Source organism: Mobula hypostoma, chromosome 24 (genome assembly GCF_963921235.1).
Source record: "Mobula hypostoma chromosome 24, sMobHyp1.1, whole genome shotgun sequence".
Lineage (NCBI taxonomy): Eukaryota > Metazoa > Chordata > Chondrichthyes > Myliobatiformes > Myliobatidae > Mobula > Mobula hypostoma.
In genome coordinates this window covers 30695381-30712640 of record NC_086120.1, presented here as the reverse complement: position 1 = coordinate 30712640, position 17260 = coordinate 30695381, and the positions used below count along the sequence as shown (strand labels likewise).

Genomic DNA, 17260 nt, shown 5'->3' with positions numbered 1-17260 from the left:
AATAGCCTTTCAACAGGCTATTCAAAGTTCAAAGTAAATTTATTATCGAAGTAGGTATACGTCACCTAACTGCTCTTGAACCTGGTGGTGTGGAACTTAACCTTCCTGTACTGTACCTCCATCCTGAAGGTCTGGATGGTGGGGGTCCTCGATGGTGGATGTTACTGTCTTCTGGCAGCGCTCCTTGTAGATGTGCACAATGATGGGGAAGGCTTTGCCTGTGATGGACTGGGCTGTGTCCAACACCTTTTGTGTTTTTTTTTCCATGCATTGGCATTGGTGTTTCCATACCAGGCCATGATGCATCCAGTCACTGTGCATCTATAGAAATTTGCCAAAATTTTAGATGACGTGCGAAATCTGTGAAACCTTCTACCCATTATCGTACCTTCTTTGTAATGGCACTTACATGCTGGTCCCAGGACAGATCTTCCGATATGATAATGCCATGGAATTTAAGGTTACCGATCCTTTCCACTTCTCTGTCTCTGATTAATAATAATATTAATAGCAATCTTCATTTATTTAACAAAAAAATCCCAAGAAGCATTCTATGAAATATTTAATGGTGTGCCATGCATAGAGATAGGATAGATGATCAAGTCTTTAGCCATAGAGGTAGACACTAAAAAGTTAGTAGTATCAGAAAGAGAGTTGGAGAAAGTGTCTTCAGATCATTTTGACCACTTTATACAAAATGGTCTTTGTTTCTTTGTTCTAATTGGGTTATTTCTTATATAATTTTGTACAATCAATGCTTAATTTATGTTTTTCATGTGAAAGCTGTGTCTGATTCTGTGTGCCTCTGATGCTTCTGCAAGTAAGCTTTTCATTGCACCTATGCATACATAGTCATAGTCATACTTTATTGATCCCGGGGGAAATTGGTTTTCGTTACAGTTGCACCATAAATAATAAATAGTAATAGAACCATGAATAGTTAAATAGTAATATGTAAATTATGCCAGTAAATTATGAAATAAATCCAGGACCAGCCTATTGGCTCAGGGTGTCTGACCCTCCAAGGGCGGAGTTGTAAAGTTTGATGGCCACAGGCAGGAATGACTTCCTATGACGCTTTGTGCTGCATCTCGGTGGAATGAGTCTCTGGCTGAATGTACTCCTGTGCCCACCCAATACATTATGTAGTGGATGGGAGACATTGTCCAAGATGGCATGCAACTTAGACAGCACCCTCTTTTCAGACACCACCGTCAGAGAGTCCAGTTCCATCCCCACAACATCATTGGCCTTACAAATGAGTTTGTTGATTCTGTTGGTGTCTGCTACCCTCAGCCTCCTGCCCCAGCACACAACAGCAAACATGATAGTACTGGCCACCACAGACTCGTAGAACATCCTCAGCATCGTCCGGCAGATGTTAAAGGACCTCAGTCTCCTCAGGAAATAGAGACGGCTCTGGCCCTTCTTGTAGACAGCATCAGTGTTCTTTGACCAGTCCAGTTTATTGTCAATTCGTATCCCCAGGTATTTGTAATCCTCCACCATGTCCACACTGACCCCCGGATGGAAACAGGGGTCACCGGTACCTTAGCTCTCCTCAGGTCTACCACCAGCTCCTTAGTCTTTTTCACATTAAGCTGCAGATGATTCTGCTCACACCATGTGACAAAGTTTCCTACCGTAGCCCTGTACTCAGCCTCATCTCCCTTGCTGATGCATCCAACTATGGCAGAGTCATCCGAAAACTTCTGAAGATGATAAGACTCTGTGCAGTAGTTGAAGTCCGAGGTGTAAATGGTGAAGAGAAAGGGAGACAAGACAGTCCCCTGTGGAGCCCCAGTGCTGCTGATCACTCTGTCGGACACACAGTGTTGCAAGCACACGTACTGTGGTCTGCCAGTCAGGTAGTCAAGAATCCATGATACCAGGGAAGCATCCACCTGCATCGCTGTCAGCTTCTCCCCCAGCAGAGCAGGGCGGATGGTGTTGAATGCACTAGAGAAGTCAAAATACGTGACCCTCACAGTGCTCGCTGGCTTGTCCAGGTGGGCGTAGACACGGTTCAGCAGGTAGACAATGGCATCCTCAACTCCTAGTCGGGGCTGGTAGGCAAACTGGAGGGGATCTTAACACATGAGTTACATAAGTTACACATAAGCAACTGTGCATATGACTTCAGCTTCAATAATCTCCCTCAACGTAAAAGTCCTCTGAGCACTTTGTGTTCCTCCAATTTGAATCTTTGATATCTCTGATATAAGCACTTCACCAGTGGTGGTGGATTCAGCTGTCAAACTCTGAAGTGCCTTCCCTTAACTTCTTTCCCTCTCTAACGTGTCTTTCATAGAGTCACGGAATTGTTAGTGAACAGTAAGTGACCTTTCAGCCCATTGATTCTGTCTAGAATTTTGTCAACCAACCCAATCAGTCCCATTTCCCTGTTTGTTCTTCTTAGCTCTGCAACTTTTTGCCTTCATGTATTTATCCATTCCCCGTTTGTCCTATTTTATTTATTTAAGACCCGCTATAATTTTCCTTTCGCTACAACAGGTCTACAGCAGTGCAGTCCCACCGGCACTCCACTCAGGCTACTGGTTATTGAACTTAGCTCAGCATTCAACACAATCGTACCCTCAGTTCTAATCCAAAACCTGGGCCCTGTACCTCCCCCTGCAACTGGATCCTAGACTTTCTCACTGGGAGACCACGGTCAGAAGTAACATCTCCTCTTCATTGACAATCAACATTGGCACACCTCAAGGATGTGTGCTTAGCCCACTGCTCCACTCTCCCTACATCCATGACTCTGTGGATGGGCACAGCTCAAACACCATCTATAAATTTTTTGATGGCACAACTATTGTTGGCAGAATCTCAGATGGTGATGATGGGGCATAAAGATAGATCAGCTATTTGAGTGGTGTCACAACAACAACCCTGCACTCAACAATTGATTGTGGACTTCTGAAATTGGGAGTTGATGGGAACACACGCCTGTCCTCAGTGAGGGACCAGAAGTGGAAAGGGTGAGCAGATTCAAGTCCCTGTGTGTCAATGTCTCTGGGATCTATCTTGGGCCCAACCCATTGATGCACGACAGTGGCTATAATTCATTAGGAGTTTGAGGAGAATTGGAATGTCACCAAAGGCACTTACAGATGTACCGCGGTAAGCATTCTAACTGGTTGCATCACTATCTGGTATGGAGGGGCCACTGCACAGGATCAGAAAAACCTGCAGAAAGTTGTAAACTCAGTCAGCTCCCTCACGGGCACTAGCCTCCCCAGCATCCAGGACACGTTCAAAAGGTGATGCCTCAAAAAGCTAACATCCATCATTAAGGACCCCCATCACGCAGGACATGCCCTCTTCTCATTGCTACCATCAAGGAGGAGGTACAAGTGCCTGAAGACCCACAATCAACAATTCAGGAACAGCTTCTTCCACTCCATCATCAGACTTCTGAATGGATAATGAACCCATGAACATTATCTCAACATTTTCCCCTCTCTTTTTACACTACATATTTAATTTAATTTTCATTTTTATATACTTCTTATTGTAATCTATAGTTGTATTATTATGTATTGCAATGTATTGCTGCCACAAAACAATAATTTTCAAGACATATGTCTGTGATATTGAACCCGATTCTGATTCTGAAAGATACACTTTGAATGAGCAGCCGCCACTCTTTGAAGCGTTGCAATCAAATCAAACAGTGTTAAAAATGTTAAAAAGATTTTGATCACGTCATCCCCTAGATTCATTGTTGGCCGCTGTAAATCTACGTCCTCTGCTCCTTGAGCCTCTACCAATTGGAATAATGTATCTTAGTTTACACCACTTTGTATAATTCTGTACACAATCAAACAATCAAGCACCCTGCTGAACCATCCCTAAAAAGCTGCTTAAAATTCTTTTACAAAGCTTTTACTCATTTCCCTAATCTGTGGCTCGGTGTCAATTTTGGTTTGATAACACTTCTGTGAAGTATCTTTGAAATCTTTGTCACAGTAATGATACCATGTAAATGCAAGATGCTATCAAAAAGAATTTAATTGTCCTTGAGGTTCTTTGAGATGTCCTGAGTTCATGAATAAAGATTATTTCACTGCATGTCTTTTTTCCTTCATAAGCAGCACTGATTACTCGCTTTCTTTCGTGCCTTCACCAAAGGAACAATTGTCTCCCTGGATTTCAATTCCCTTTCCTTATCTTCATAGCATCCACACAGTTCAGGGAGGTTGCCACTTTGCCTATCATGCCTCTACTGCTTCTATGAACAAACTCACCCATTAGTCCCTCTAACCTGTTCTTTCCAGAGACGAGCAGATATTTCAGGTGTTTCAGCTCTAAAATTGCTGCCGAATCTACTTCAAATTCAAGGTCTAGTTTACTGTCATATGCACAAGTACTTGCATGCACCGGTGCGCTAAAAACACGCAGCAACATCGTGGCATCAAATAAGCAGCATTCATAAGAATAACCAAATTAACGATAAACAATTTTTACAAGATAGAAAGAGAGAAAAAAAAATCAAAGTCTATGTTAATGCAAACTGATCATCATGGTCATAGTATTGCTTAAACTCAAGTGATTACCATTATTTAGTTTTTTGGAAAGAATAAAGAGGGTGTAATATTTCCAATGATGAGGAACTTCGGTATTACACATAGACTGGAGTACTTTTCTCCTTGGAATAGTTAGGAGCAGATCTAATAGAGGCATTTAAAGTCATGAACGATCTGGATGAAGAAGAATTGCTCACAATAGGGGAGAGCTCAAAACCAGAGAACCGGAATGAAGGTTATTGGCAAATAAATCAAAGCTGTTAAGAATTTTTTTAATGCAGGGAGTGGTTTGAATCTTGAGTGTACTGTTGAAATAGTGAAGGCAGAGAGAATTATAACGTTCTCCAAGGAACTGGAAAAGTACTTCAAAATTTTCTTTTACATTGCAGGGCGAAAAGGCAGAGAGGTAGGGTTAGCTGGATAGCTCTTGCGATGAAGCTGGTGGGGAGTCATTGGGTCAAATATCGCATCCTGGGGTTGGGGGCCCGTGGGTGTGGAGGTGGGGGAGGGGGAGAGTAGGAGTTTTTTCTGTAGTAGTTACTGCCTGTGTTGTTCTATGTTGTGCATGTTGTTCTGTTGTTGTGTTGAACATTATGGGCATCCTATGTTGATGTTGGAATGTGTGGCACCAATTGCAGCTACCCCCAGTAAACTCTTGGGCGTGTTCGTTGCTAACTCGATGACCCTTTTCACTGTATGTTTCAATGTGCATGTCATGACTCTGAATCGGAATCTGAAGCAGCCTTCTTTCACGTTGTGACATTGCAGTGATCCTCTGCGCCTGTTACCACAACCTTCAGATACTGCTTCCGCAGTATCACAACTTGCTGCTTAAAATGTCTCCACCTTGTCGACACACTGCCTGTCGTCAATCTTGCTCCAGTGCTCCTGACAATCAGCTCAATCTTCAGTCAGAAATAAATCAAGTCTGAAATGAGGTAGCCAAGGTCAAACCCCAGTGCGTGGTTCCAAAAGAATACCACTTTTCCCCTGCGTTGTCCCCTTCCCCCAGAACCCCCAGCTTAGGATAAATTTTCCTTTTGGGATAAACTTTTACTACTTGAAGCAAAACAGTGGCTGTATTTGATTAGGACACTTGAAAACTTCTACAGATGTACAGTGGAGAGCATTTTGACAGGCTGCATCACTGTCTAGAATGGGGGGGGGGGCCGCCTACAGCATAAGATCGAAAGAAGCTACAGAGAGTTGTAACATTAGTCAGCTCCATCATGCGTACTAGCCTCCGTAGTATCCAGGACATCGTCAAGGAGCGGTGCCTCAGAAAGGTGATGTTCATTATTAAGGACCCCAGTCACTCAGGTCATGCCCTCTTCTCTCTGTTACTATCAGGAAGGAGGTACAGAAGCCTGAAGGCACACACTCATGATTCAGGAACAGCTGCTTCCCCTCTACCATCAGATTTCTAAATGAGCTTGAACACTACCTCACCTTTTTAATTATTTCTGTTTTTGCACTATTTTCAATTGAACTATTTAATATACATATATTTAATTACTGAAATTCATTTATTTAATTTTTCTATATTTATCTTTTGTTGCATTGTACTGCTGCTGCTAAGTTAACAAATTTCACAGTGTGTTCAAAGATTCAAAGGTTCAAAGGTCCAACTTAATGTCAGAGAAATTGAACCCAATTTTGATTCTGATTCTGATATTGTAAGACTGTGCTGCCTTTGATTTCTTCTGCATTATACACAATCTTCTTGCTGCGCAATCTCAGGTTGCACAACGAGTAGGTATAGCAAAGCATTTAATTAGAATGCAAAAGATGTGTGGAATGTTTAGTCTCTTACCCGCACCTGCGGATGCTGTGTGGCCTGGCGTGACGTGGATAAATGGACTAAAGCAGGGACAGAATTAGTCATCTGTCTTCAGCGTCACTGATGGTGGTTGTCAAGGGCTCTTATGCCCATCTTCCAAGGAGAGTCCCTGCCTTCTTCTTAACCCCTGCCTCAGTCTACTTGCCGCTGACCCTCATCCGTGCCTTTGTTATCTCCAGATTGAATAACTACCCTTCAACCATCGGGGCTCCTGATTCAGCATGGATCACATCATTCACCTCAACTCTGAACTGATTCCACAACGTATGGACTCACTTTCGAGGACTCTACAATTCACATTTATTTTCTTTACTTATTTACTTATTATTATTATTGTATTTGTAAAGTTTGTCTTCTCTTACACATTGATTGTTTAACAGTTTTGTTTTTGAGCCATTTTTCATTGATTCTGTTGTAATTCTTTGTTCTACTGTGAATGCCTACAAGAAAATGAATCTTAGGGTAGTATACTTCGATAATAAATTTCATTTGTACTTTCTACCTTGAATAACATTACCTTTTTCCTTGTTTTCCATTTATTCACTTTTTCTAAGGATCCAAGTTTCATTGGTAAGCACCAGAACCCATTCCCTAAGCATAAGTACCCTTGAGAATGTTGTAATGGGGCTAGTTTGGTGAATACTGCAGTCCTTCTGGTGAAAATATGCCAAATGTGCTGTTGGAAGCAGAGCTTCATGACAGACCAGGAGCAATAAATGTAGGGGCATAGGGAATGGGAATGGAAAGAGGCCATTCAGGCCCTCAAGCCTGTTCTGCCATTCAACAAGGTGATGGCTACTCTTTTACCTTAAACCCAAGAGATTCTGCACATGCTGAAAACCAGAGAAACACGCACACAACATGCTGGAGGAACTCAGCAGGTCAGGCTAACATCCACAGAGGAACATAAACAGTCAACGTAGTGGGCTGTGAACCTTTAACAGGACTCTCTTCTACCTCATCCTTCTCTATTCCATATCATTTGATTGTCCAAAAATCTACCAACCTCCGTTTTAAATTAAATCAAATGACTGAACACCGAAAACTTCCATAGTAAAGAATTCAAATGATACATCGCCTCCTGAATGAGAAAAGCATCTCCACAGACCTATCTGGCTGCCCTTAAGAATTCAGCCATTAGTGGTACATTGTGATGGACATTGAATTCTCCCACTCAGAGTACATTCTGTAGCCTTGTTCTCTGCTGCTTCTTCCAAGTATTCTTCAACATCAAGGAGTCCTGAGTCATCAGTCTAGTGAAGATGATAGATGTCATATGATCTCATGGGAAATGGAGTCAACACTGCTGACTACCCTTTCCCACTGCTGTCCTCTCTGAGAACAGGACATACCACCAAACTCTGGAGCAGAATACTGTCTGTATGGTCAACCTTGTTAGGTTGCTTCTTGACCAGTCAGTCTCTCCTACTTTAGACACCAATCTCTAGGCGTCTGTGAAGAGGACATTTGTAAAGTTAGCTGAAATATAAACACTTTAGTATTGGTCCTAATTTTGTGCCAAGCAATCTTTTCATTTTAATCCCTTTTGCTATCTCAGCACTGCAGTTAGCATACAACTGAGTGATCAGTCAGCCACACTGTTTTATCGGCGGTCACTCATTGACTAGGTGAAGTAAAGAGGGCAGTTTTGTCCTCTGAACAACAAAAACAAATGTTTTTTTTAATGATCTATACTGTTCTGCTCATCTTCACTTTTTACTGTTGGACTTCGGCCATACTCCACCGAGATACAACACTGGGCGGCACGAGAGGTCGTTCCTGCCTGTGGCCATCGAACTTGCAGCTCCTCCATTGGAGGGTCAGACACCCTGAGCCAATAGACTGGTCCTGGACTTATTTTCCATCTGGTATAGTTTGCATTTTGTTGTTTGATTGTTTGTGGTTTTTGTATTGCTATATTTATGCTCTATTCTTGGTTGGTGCGGCTGTAATGAAACCCAATTTCCCTCAGGATCAATAAAGTATCTATCTATCTATCTATAACTAGTTGGTGTTTTCCTTGGAATTTTAGATTATTGAATGAATTTAAAGTCACAGATGCCATGGAATTTTAGATCATGAGTCCATCATTGAAATGTTCTTACAATCTATGGACTCACTTTCAATGACCCTTCATTTCACATTCTTGGTATTTATTGCTTGTTTATTTATTATTATTATTCTTTCTCTTTTGTATTGGTACTGTTTGTTGTCTTTTGCACACTGTTGGTGCGGTCTTTCAATGATTCTGTTGTGGATATTATTCTATTATGGATTTATTGAGGCAACCCATTAAAAAAAGTTAATCTCAGGATTGTATATGGTAACATATATGTACTTTGATAATAAACTTACTTTGAACTTTGAACTGATTACTAACCTGGTAACATAGCTGCTGAACCGCCATGAGTTGTACATTCCTCTATCTTGTTCTATTCTCTGTAAATTTTACATAATCTCAGATATCCTACCACTAGTTCATCTGTGTTCATCAACGCAATTTGCTTCCACACTAATTTGCTATGCAATTACTTAGAGGTAGCGCTCATTTGCTCAGCAAGATCCCAGAAACCTTAGACCTTTTAGTCTCATCCAACTTTAAGATTACTTTGAGGGACAAACACGAAGCAGTACACCTGGAGAATTGACCCCCGATGAATATTGCCACAGGCACTTTAATTATCCTCTGAAATGTGTATGGGTAGAGAGAGTGTTGGTATCATGTGTCACTGAGGACAGTAGAACTGATGTACATCTCCTTCTCAACATGGCTATGTGGCTGCGTCACCCAACATGCTCACAAAAAAAGACACACACTCTCCTCACACCAAACAGTAAGTCTGTTATTTCCTTCTTATTTCCTGGACATGTTAATATGGTCTTGACCTTAGGGCTGAGTTTATGAGCAGCTGTCTATGGCATTTAAGCCCCCAGTTTTCTGTTACATAGATGATACCAGCTGAACGAAGCAAAGAACCAATAATTTGGTTCATTATTCAAAGCTAGAAAATCATGAAGAAATTCGGTTGTGTCAATCCTTTGTTTGAAAATGCTCCTGGCAAGCTTCGTTCACATTGCTGCCGTGTCAAGGTAAGTTATGAATTGGTGTTGTAACAATATGAAGGCCAAATAATCTTCTTTAGTATAGTTGGTCAAGGGACAAACTTTGGACAGGGTGCTAGAGAAAACATCCTCTGTTCTTGATACAATGTTTTGACGTTTTTATTTTCTTTGCTAATCACAATTCCACAAAAATTAAATAAAGTACCAACATGTATGAAAATAGAAAAGAGGTAAAAGAAAACTCCTAGCAACACACAGAAAATGCTGGAGGAACTCAGCAGGCCGGGCAGCATTAAGAAAACACAACGCTGCTGGAACCAGAAATGATTTTTTTCGGTGAACTCAAATGGAGAAGAGTTTAAAATATGTCCAAGTGACATTTTCACCAAAGCCTTTTCTCTTTCCCATTCAGGCAATGAAGAGCTTGGCAAGGACCCAGAGGTGTTCACTGGGGTAAGTTCTCTTTATCTCCTTGAAGTTCTGCTTTACTCTAGGTGTCAACATGAGATCTTCAGAGGGTTGAAGCAAGTTTGATTGATTCATTTACTAGAATTGGAGTTGCCAGACCAGCATTAATTGCCTTTGAACTTATTGTCTTATTGACTATTTCAGAGAACAATTAGATATCAACCACATATCTGTAAGTCTGGAGTACACATGGGCAAGTGTATGTATGGACTCACTTCACCTGAAGATTCAAGATTCAATGTTCAAGACTGCTTAATGTTACTTCCAGTACACAAATATAAGGGGAACAAAGTAATTGTAAATCTGGATCTGATGCAGCACAAAAAATCTACAATAATAGACAATAGACAATAGACAATAGGTGCAGGAGTAGGCCATTCAGTCCTTCGAGCCAGCACCACCATTCACTGTGATCATGGCTGATCATCCACAATCAGTACCCTTTTCCTGCCTTCTCCCCATATCCCTTCACTCCGCTATCTTTAAGAGCTCTATCTAACTCTTTCTTGAAAGAATCCAGAGAATTGGCCTCTACTGCCTTCTGAGGCAGAGCATTCCACAGAACCACAACCCTCTGTGTGAAAAAGTTTTTCCTCAACTCCGTTCTAAATTTTCTACTCCTTATTCTTAAACTGTGGCCTCTGGTTCTGGACTCCCCCAACATACGGAACATATTTTCTGCCTCTAGCCTGTCCAATCCCTTAATAATCTTATATGTTTCAATCAGATCCCCTCTCATCCTTCTAAATTCCAGTGTATGCAACCCCAGTTGCTCCAATCTTTCAACATATGACAGTCCCGCCATCCCGGGAATTAACCTCGTGAACCTACGATGCACTCCCTCAGCAGCTAGAATGTCCTTCCTCAAATTTGGAGACCAAAACTGTACACAATACTCCAGGTGTGGTCTCACCAGGGCCCTGTACAACTGCAGAAGGACCTCTTTGCTCCTATACTCAACCCCCCTTGTTATGAAGGCCAACATGCCATTAGCTTTCTTCATTGCCTGCTGTACCTGCATGCTTACTTTCAGTGACTGATGAACAGGGACACCTAGATCTCGTTGTACTTCCCCTTTTCCTAACTTAACACCATTCAGATAGTAATCTGCCTTCCTGTTCTTGCCACCAAAGAAATATTAATACATAAGATAGCTTATGTACATTGATTGATTGTATGTCCATAATGTGACACAAGGCATAGGAATTTCTGTACATAAGGTGATTCTGATTGGAAACAATAAATTAGTGGTGGTGGGGTGGGTTAGTGGGTGGAGGTGTTGATCAGCCTTTCCGTTAAGGGAAAGTAACTGTTTTTCAGTCTGATGATCCTGGCGTGGATGCTACATAGATTCCTCCCTGATGGGAATGGGTCAAACAGTCCATAAGCAAGGTGGGTGGGATCTTTCATTATATTGCTAGCCTTTTTCTGGCACTTTTCTGTACATACAGTACTGCAAAAAAGTCTTAGGCACATATATAGAGCTAGGGTACCTTAGAGCTTTGCACAGTACTGTAGCAACTTTATGTATTGCACTATACTGCTACTGCAGAAAAAAACAAATTTCATGACATATGTGAGTGATGATAAACCTGATTCTGATGTGGGTCTCTATTGTGGACTGAGAGTGGGAAGAGGGGAGAGAGCAGGAAGCACCAGAGAGACATCCTGCAATGATCATTAAGCCAAGTGCTTGGAATCAAGTGACCAGGACTGGATGTATCTGCACCCATACCACACCCCCCTCACCTGCCCTGCTCTGCCACCTGTCCCATGTCCCTCCGTGGAACTCCACCCTCTCCATTCCCAACATCCTTTGCTCCCACCAGATTTACAAACAAACGCTCCATTTCACGTTGACAAATACAGTAAACATGAGGAATTCTGCAAATGCTGGAAATTCAAGTAACACACATCAAAGTTGCTGGTGAACGTAGCAGGCCAGGCAGCATCTCTAGGAAGAGGTACAGTCGACATTTCAGGCCGAGACCCTTCGTCAGGACTAACTGAAAGAAGAGCTAGTAAGAGATTTGAAAGTGGGAGGGGGGAGATCCCAAATGATAGGAAAAGACAGGAGGGGGAGGGATGGAGCTAAGAGCTGGACAGTCGATTGGCAAAAGGGATATGAGAGGATCATGGGACAGGAGGCCTAGGGAGAAAGAAAAGGGGGAGGGGGGAGCCCAGAGGATGGGCAAGGGGTATAGTGAGAGGGACAGAGGGAGAAAAAGGAGAGAGAGAAAAAGAATGTGTGTATATGATGCATGAACATTGACTTCTCTAACTTCTGCTAATGCCTCACCTCCCCCTTGTACCCCATCCGTTATTTATCTATATACACACATTCTTTCTCTCTCTCTCCTTTTTCTCACTCTGTCCCTCTCACTATACCCCTTGCCCATCCTCTGGCTTTTTCCCCCCTCTCCCTTTTCTTTCACCCTATGCCTCCTGTCCCATGATCCTCTCATATCCCTTTTGCCAATCAACTGCAGCTCTTGGCTCCATCCCTCCCCCTCCTGTCTTCTCCTATCATTTCGGATCTCCTCCTCCCCCTCCCATTTTCAAATCTCTTACTAACTCTTCCTTCAGTTAGTCCTGATGAAGGGTCTCGGCCTGAAGTGTCGACTGTACCTCTTCCTAGAGATGCTGCCTGGCCTGCTGTGTTCACCAGCAACTTTGATGTGTGTTGCTTGACAAATACAAAACTGTGCACAGCAGGGGTGATTGATAAGTTTGTGGCCTAAGGTAGAAGGAGTTGAGTTATACAGCTCTCGTTACATGCACGTGCAGCTCAACTCTTTGAGTGATTATGCAGAAAGTTTGAAGTTAATAACTCATTGCCTCCTACCTTAGGCCACGAACTTATCAATCATCCTGCTGTGGACCACTTTCTGGAGGTCCAAGACGCCGACTTCTACAAAGAAGGGATCCGTATGCTCCACAACCACTGGACTAAGTGTGTAAATGTAGGAGGGGACTATGTTGAAAATAAATGTGCTAGGTTTTCTAAAATTGACTCCTTCTACCTTAGGTCACGAACCTATCAACTTATCAATCACCCCCCCCCCCCCCGTGTGTGCGTGTGTGCGTGTGTGTGTGCGTGTGTGTGTGTGTGTGTGTGTGTGTGTGTGTGTGTGTGCGCGCGCCTAGGACTTTTGCACAGCACTGTAATCCTTGATGACGGGTAGTCTGATGCCAGTGATGCATTGGGCAGTTTTGACTACATGTCTGGTGCACTGTACTTTCTTTACAATGCAGTGATGCAGCATGTTAGAATGCTCTCTTACTATGTATCTAATGAAGGTCTTGAGTATTGATGTGCACAGTCCACCTCTCGTCAGCCTCCTCAGAAATTAAAGGAAGGCATTGGTGAGCTTTCCTAAATGCTTAGGATGTGTTCTGGGACCGTGAGAGGTTGCGCGAGAAACTGCTCGCAGTTTCCACCGCTGTGCCACCGATGTAAAGAGGGACGTGAGTGGTGAAGTCAATAGCCATCTCCTTTGTCTTATTGGCATCAAGGAAAAGGTTATTTGCCTGGCACTAAGAATGTTTGTGAATCATATGGGTGTATATCAGTTTCTTGGCATGCTGATGCTGTTGTTTAATTCCCGATTTATTTATTTCACTGAATTTAAATCCAAAGTGGAGTTTAAATGCTATCTCACTATCATCAGTCTCCACCTTTGAATTGCTAGCACAATAACATGATTATTATGCCACCGCAGCATTGAAATAACAATATATAAAATCACACCAAGCATACCTAAGTGCCCTTCCTCCACTCACATGTAATTTATATTCATGAACTCAGATGCCATCAGAGTTTATATTAAACCTACGTACTCACACAGCCAACACGGGTACATGTGTATCATCATGCATTCTCCATTCATGTACACACTCACACAAGATAGATAAACTCACACACACTCTCTCCACACATATACAAAACAGCAGACCTGCCATTTCCCTCTGATTTCCTGGTCTCAGTAATGTGGATCTCCCCCCTAAGGGCAGACCTTACAACAGCTGTCAGTTACCAAAACTTCCCTCAGCAATCACTGATCTCAGGATGTGACTAAGCGGAGGTTCCCAAACATTTTCTTTCAATACAACCTACTCCAGAGAGACTTGTATTTTCCATTTCACATCCCTAACCCACCGTGCCTTTCATCACTCGAAGTACACACATTGAAATTAAACTTATTGAATCTGCATTAGCCTACTGCTTTCAAAATCACATCTGAACTCCCAGTGAGCCACTGCTGCACAAGTGCTTCCTTGCATCTCACGTGCATAATTCAATTTAAACATCAGTCCAACGATCTTAGCTATGCCACACCCACAGATGTGCCTAGGAGACCAGATACCATTCTGTTCAAAGTCAAAGTAAAGATATTGTCAATGTACATACAGTATATGTCATCATATACTATCTTGAGATTAATTTTCTTGCAGGCATTTACAGGAAAATAAACTGCTGTGTACATACATCTACTGATGCTCCTGGACACATCTTCAGTGATGTTCCTGGAATCATCGGGTGTTTCGGGTCTTTCAACATCATACAACCTCCTCCAGGTGACCCAGCCGGGGCTGATCAGACCCCAGCTTGTGTCCAGATGGCTAGCTACTTATGACTCCATGGCTCCCCTCTTTTGAGCCACAGCCATCTTGAGGCCCTCTCTGCCGCATCGGTAGTACTGCGGATGGCTCTCCTCTTCCTCTCTCCCTCCATGACCAAATTGCTGAAGGCTCTAGCTGAGGAACGGGCTGCAAATCCCCTACAACCAACCTCCACTGGGAGACACCTCGCTCTCCATCCAGCCTGCTGACAGTTGCTGACCAGTCCTGCGTACTTGGAGAGCTTCCTTTCAAAGGCCTCTTCCAAGCTATCTTCCCATGGGACTGTCAGCTCCAGCAGCACCACTTGCTTAGTAGACTCAGACACTAGGACAATGTCTGGTCGCAGGGCAGTGGCTGCGATATGGTTGGGGATTAATTTTCTTGCAGGCATTTACAGGAAAATAAAGAACTACCATAGAATTTTTGCAAACTATACATAAACAAAGACAGTCAAACAAGAAATGTGCAAAAGAAGACAAATCATGCAATTTTAAATTATTGTACATATATTATTATATTAATGTGAAAATTATTATATTGATGTAAAATGGTGTTTGATGGTCAGCAGGAAGCCAATGTGCTGTAGGGCTGATTTCTGTTCTGTATGACCCAATAACTACAATCTTTGCTTTTGATATGTATGGCAGAACACTTAAAATGTTGAAGCAGACCTCTGTCCAATAGAGAACCGAAACTAGAGGGTGAGCAAGGTCCCCAAATTTCATCATTCCATTTATTGTGCACTAATACCCTCAGTAACAGTACCAACAGGAGAAATGCTTCCATTTAGAAGAGTGCACTCAGGTGGTGTAAAAATGAAACTCAGAGAGACAGAGAGAAAAGAGTGAAAAGGAAAAGAAAGAAAGCAACACACAACAAATTTCACGACATGTGCCGGTGATATTAAACCCGATTCTGATTCTGATGCTGGAGGAGCTCACCAGGTCAGGCAGCAATCCATGGAGGGAAATAAGCAGTCGACATTTTGGGACAAGAGGGGAGTATCTACTCTTAAAATTGTGAGATTGTGGGATCGACCTCAGAGGGACCTCGGCTTGTCAGATCTGAAAGCCAGTACCTCTGAGAGGCTGGTGCTCCCTCGGCTTTACACTGGTGATCTGGATGAGTCAGGAGTAGGGTCTGGCTCCTCTGTGACTCCGAGGCAGGAGAGCCACCAACTGAGACACAGCTGGCACACTGAATACAGGCAGCAAACAAGCAGCAAATGTGCGGGTGTCTTCAGCATGAAAAGCAGACAGAATCCAAATGACAAAGGAGGCTGTGAATAAACCAAATGTCCCACACACATGGAAAAGGGGATGGTGATAATAGGAGGAGGGAGAATGGAGGTTGCACTGCGATTAAAGAAACTATGCGCAATCTTCTCTGCACCTGTTTTTTCTTAACAATCACTTCCTTATTAAGTTTCAAAAAAGTCCGACTTCCTGTGAAGTGTTTCCATATGGCAGTATCCTGAGATCTCATTGTGAAGCCGAGGGAAGCAGCTTTATCAGTATAAATGGGCTTTTTCGTGCTCTATGCTAGGAAGTGACTGCTTAAAGGGGCCTCTCATTCCCTTTGAGAGAGTTAGACCTCTACATTTAATGCCGGTTATGCTGATGAGACCACACAATCACCATCCTGCACGCCCCTTCTCATTTCAAGCATGTGTGTCTGAAGTAACTCACACATTAATATTGTTGAAGTAACTCCTTCATCTGGATTTTTGTGATCCTCTAGTATCCAGTGCTTGGGAACTGACCATCCCCATCAGTTGTCTTTCAATGGAGCCAATACGGTGTATGATCAGAAATGAAATTTGGTTTATCTGAGTTAGTCCTTTCAGCTGTGCCTGCAGCTCCCCCAGCAAGTTTACCCAAGGAGTGGCCAAACTTTAAAGACCAAGTTAGAGTTAGCATTTCTCGGTATTCCTGCAAAAATAGAGGAAGGAAATGTTGCAGAGACCAGGGTTTCCACTCCCTGTTAAGAAGTCTGCATCTGTATGGGATGGGTTAATACTGCGTGGGAAAGTTATTCCTGCCCTATCTGTCTCACCCCAAGCATCTGATCTATCTTTCTTTTTCCTTTTATCGGAATCAGAATCAGATTTATTATCACTGATATGTCGCAAAACTAGTTCTTTCATGGCAGCAGTACTGTGCAATATATAATTTATACTATAAATTACAAGAAATATAAAAAATACATACAGTGGCCACTTTATTAGGTACCTCATGTACCTAATAAAATGGCCACTGGGTGTGTGTTCATGGTCTTCTGCTGCTGTAGCCCATCTCCTTCAAGGTTCAATGTGTTGAGCTTTCAGAGATGCTCTTCTGCACACCACTGCTGTAACACATGATTCTTTGAGTTAAGGCTGATTTGTACTTGTGCGTCAACTCGACGCTGTAACTTAAGCAAGAGGCCTACGTGCATTGTGAGCATTTATACTTGTGCATTGGTGTGTCTGCGTCGCTCTGCAATTCGGGCACGTCGCGCATGCGCACACACCTGCCTGTGCAAGGCTTCACGGTCACGGTAGTCTTTCTTGGGGTAAACAAGTTTAAAGCGAGCGTCTTTTTTTGTAAAAGCGTAATGTGTCCTCCATAATTTCGGGGGTCTGTAAAGCTTTATGGAAAGCATTGCAGCCAGAGTTCCTTCCCTGCCCTTCAGTCACCCAATGGGAAGCTATTGCAGCGTAGGAGGAAATGCGATGCTACCAGGCGGA

The 17260-nt window shown here is 42.7% G+C and overlaps 1 protein-coding gene across 1 annotated transcript in view; it reads left to right on the top strand.

Annotated features, from left to right (window-relative positions):
* rgmd (RGM domain family, member D) overlaps positions 1-17260 on the top strand; it is a 148340-nt gene that overhangs the window by 66356 nt on the left and 64724 nt on the right. Inside the window, exon 2 of the mRNA XM_063032033.1 lies at positions 9854-9894. Coding sequence (XP_062888103.1) covers positions 9857-9894 — 38 coding nt within the window. The 5' untranslated portion in view covers positions 9854-9856. The remainder of the gene's footprint in view (positions 1-9853; positions 9895-17260) is intronic.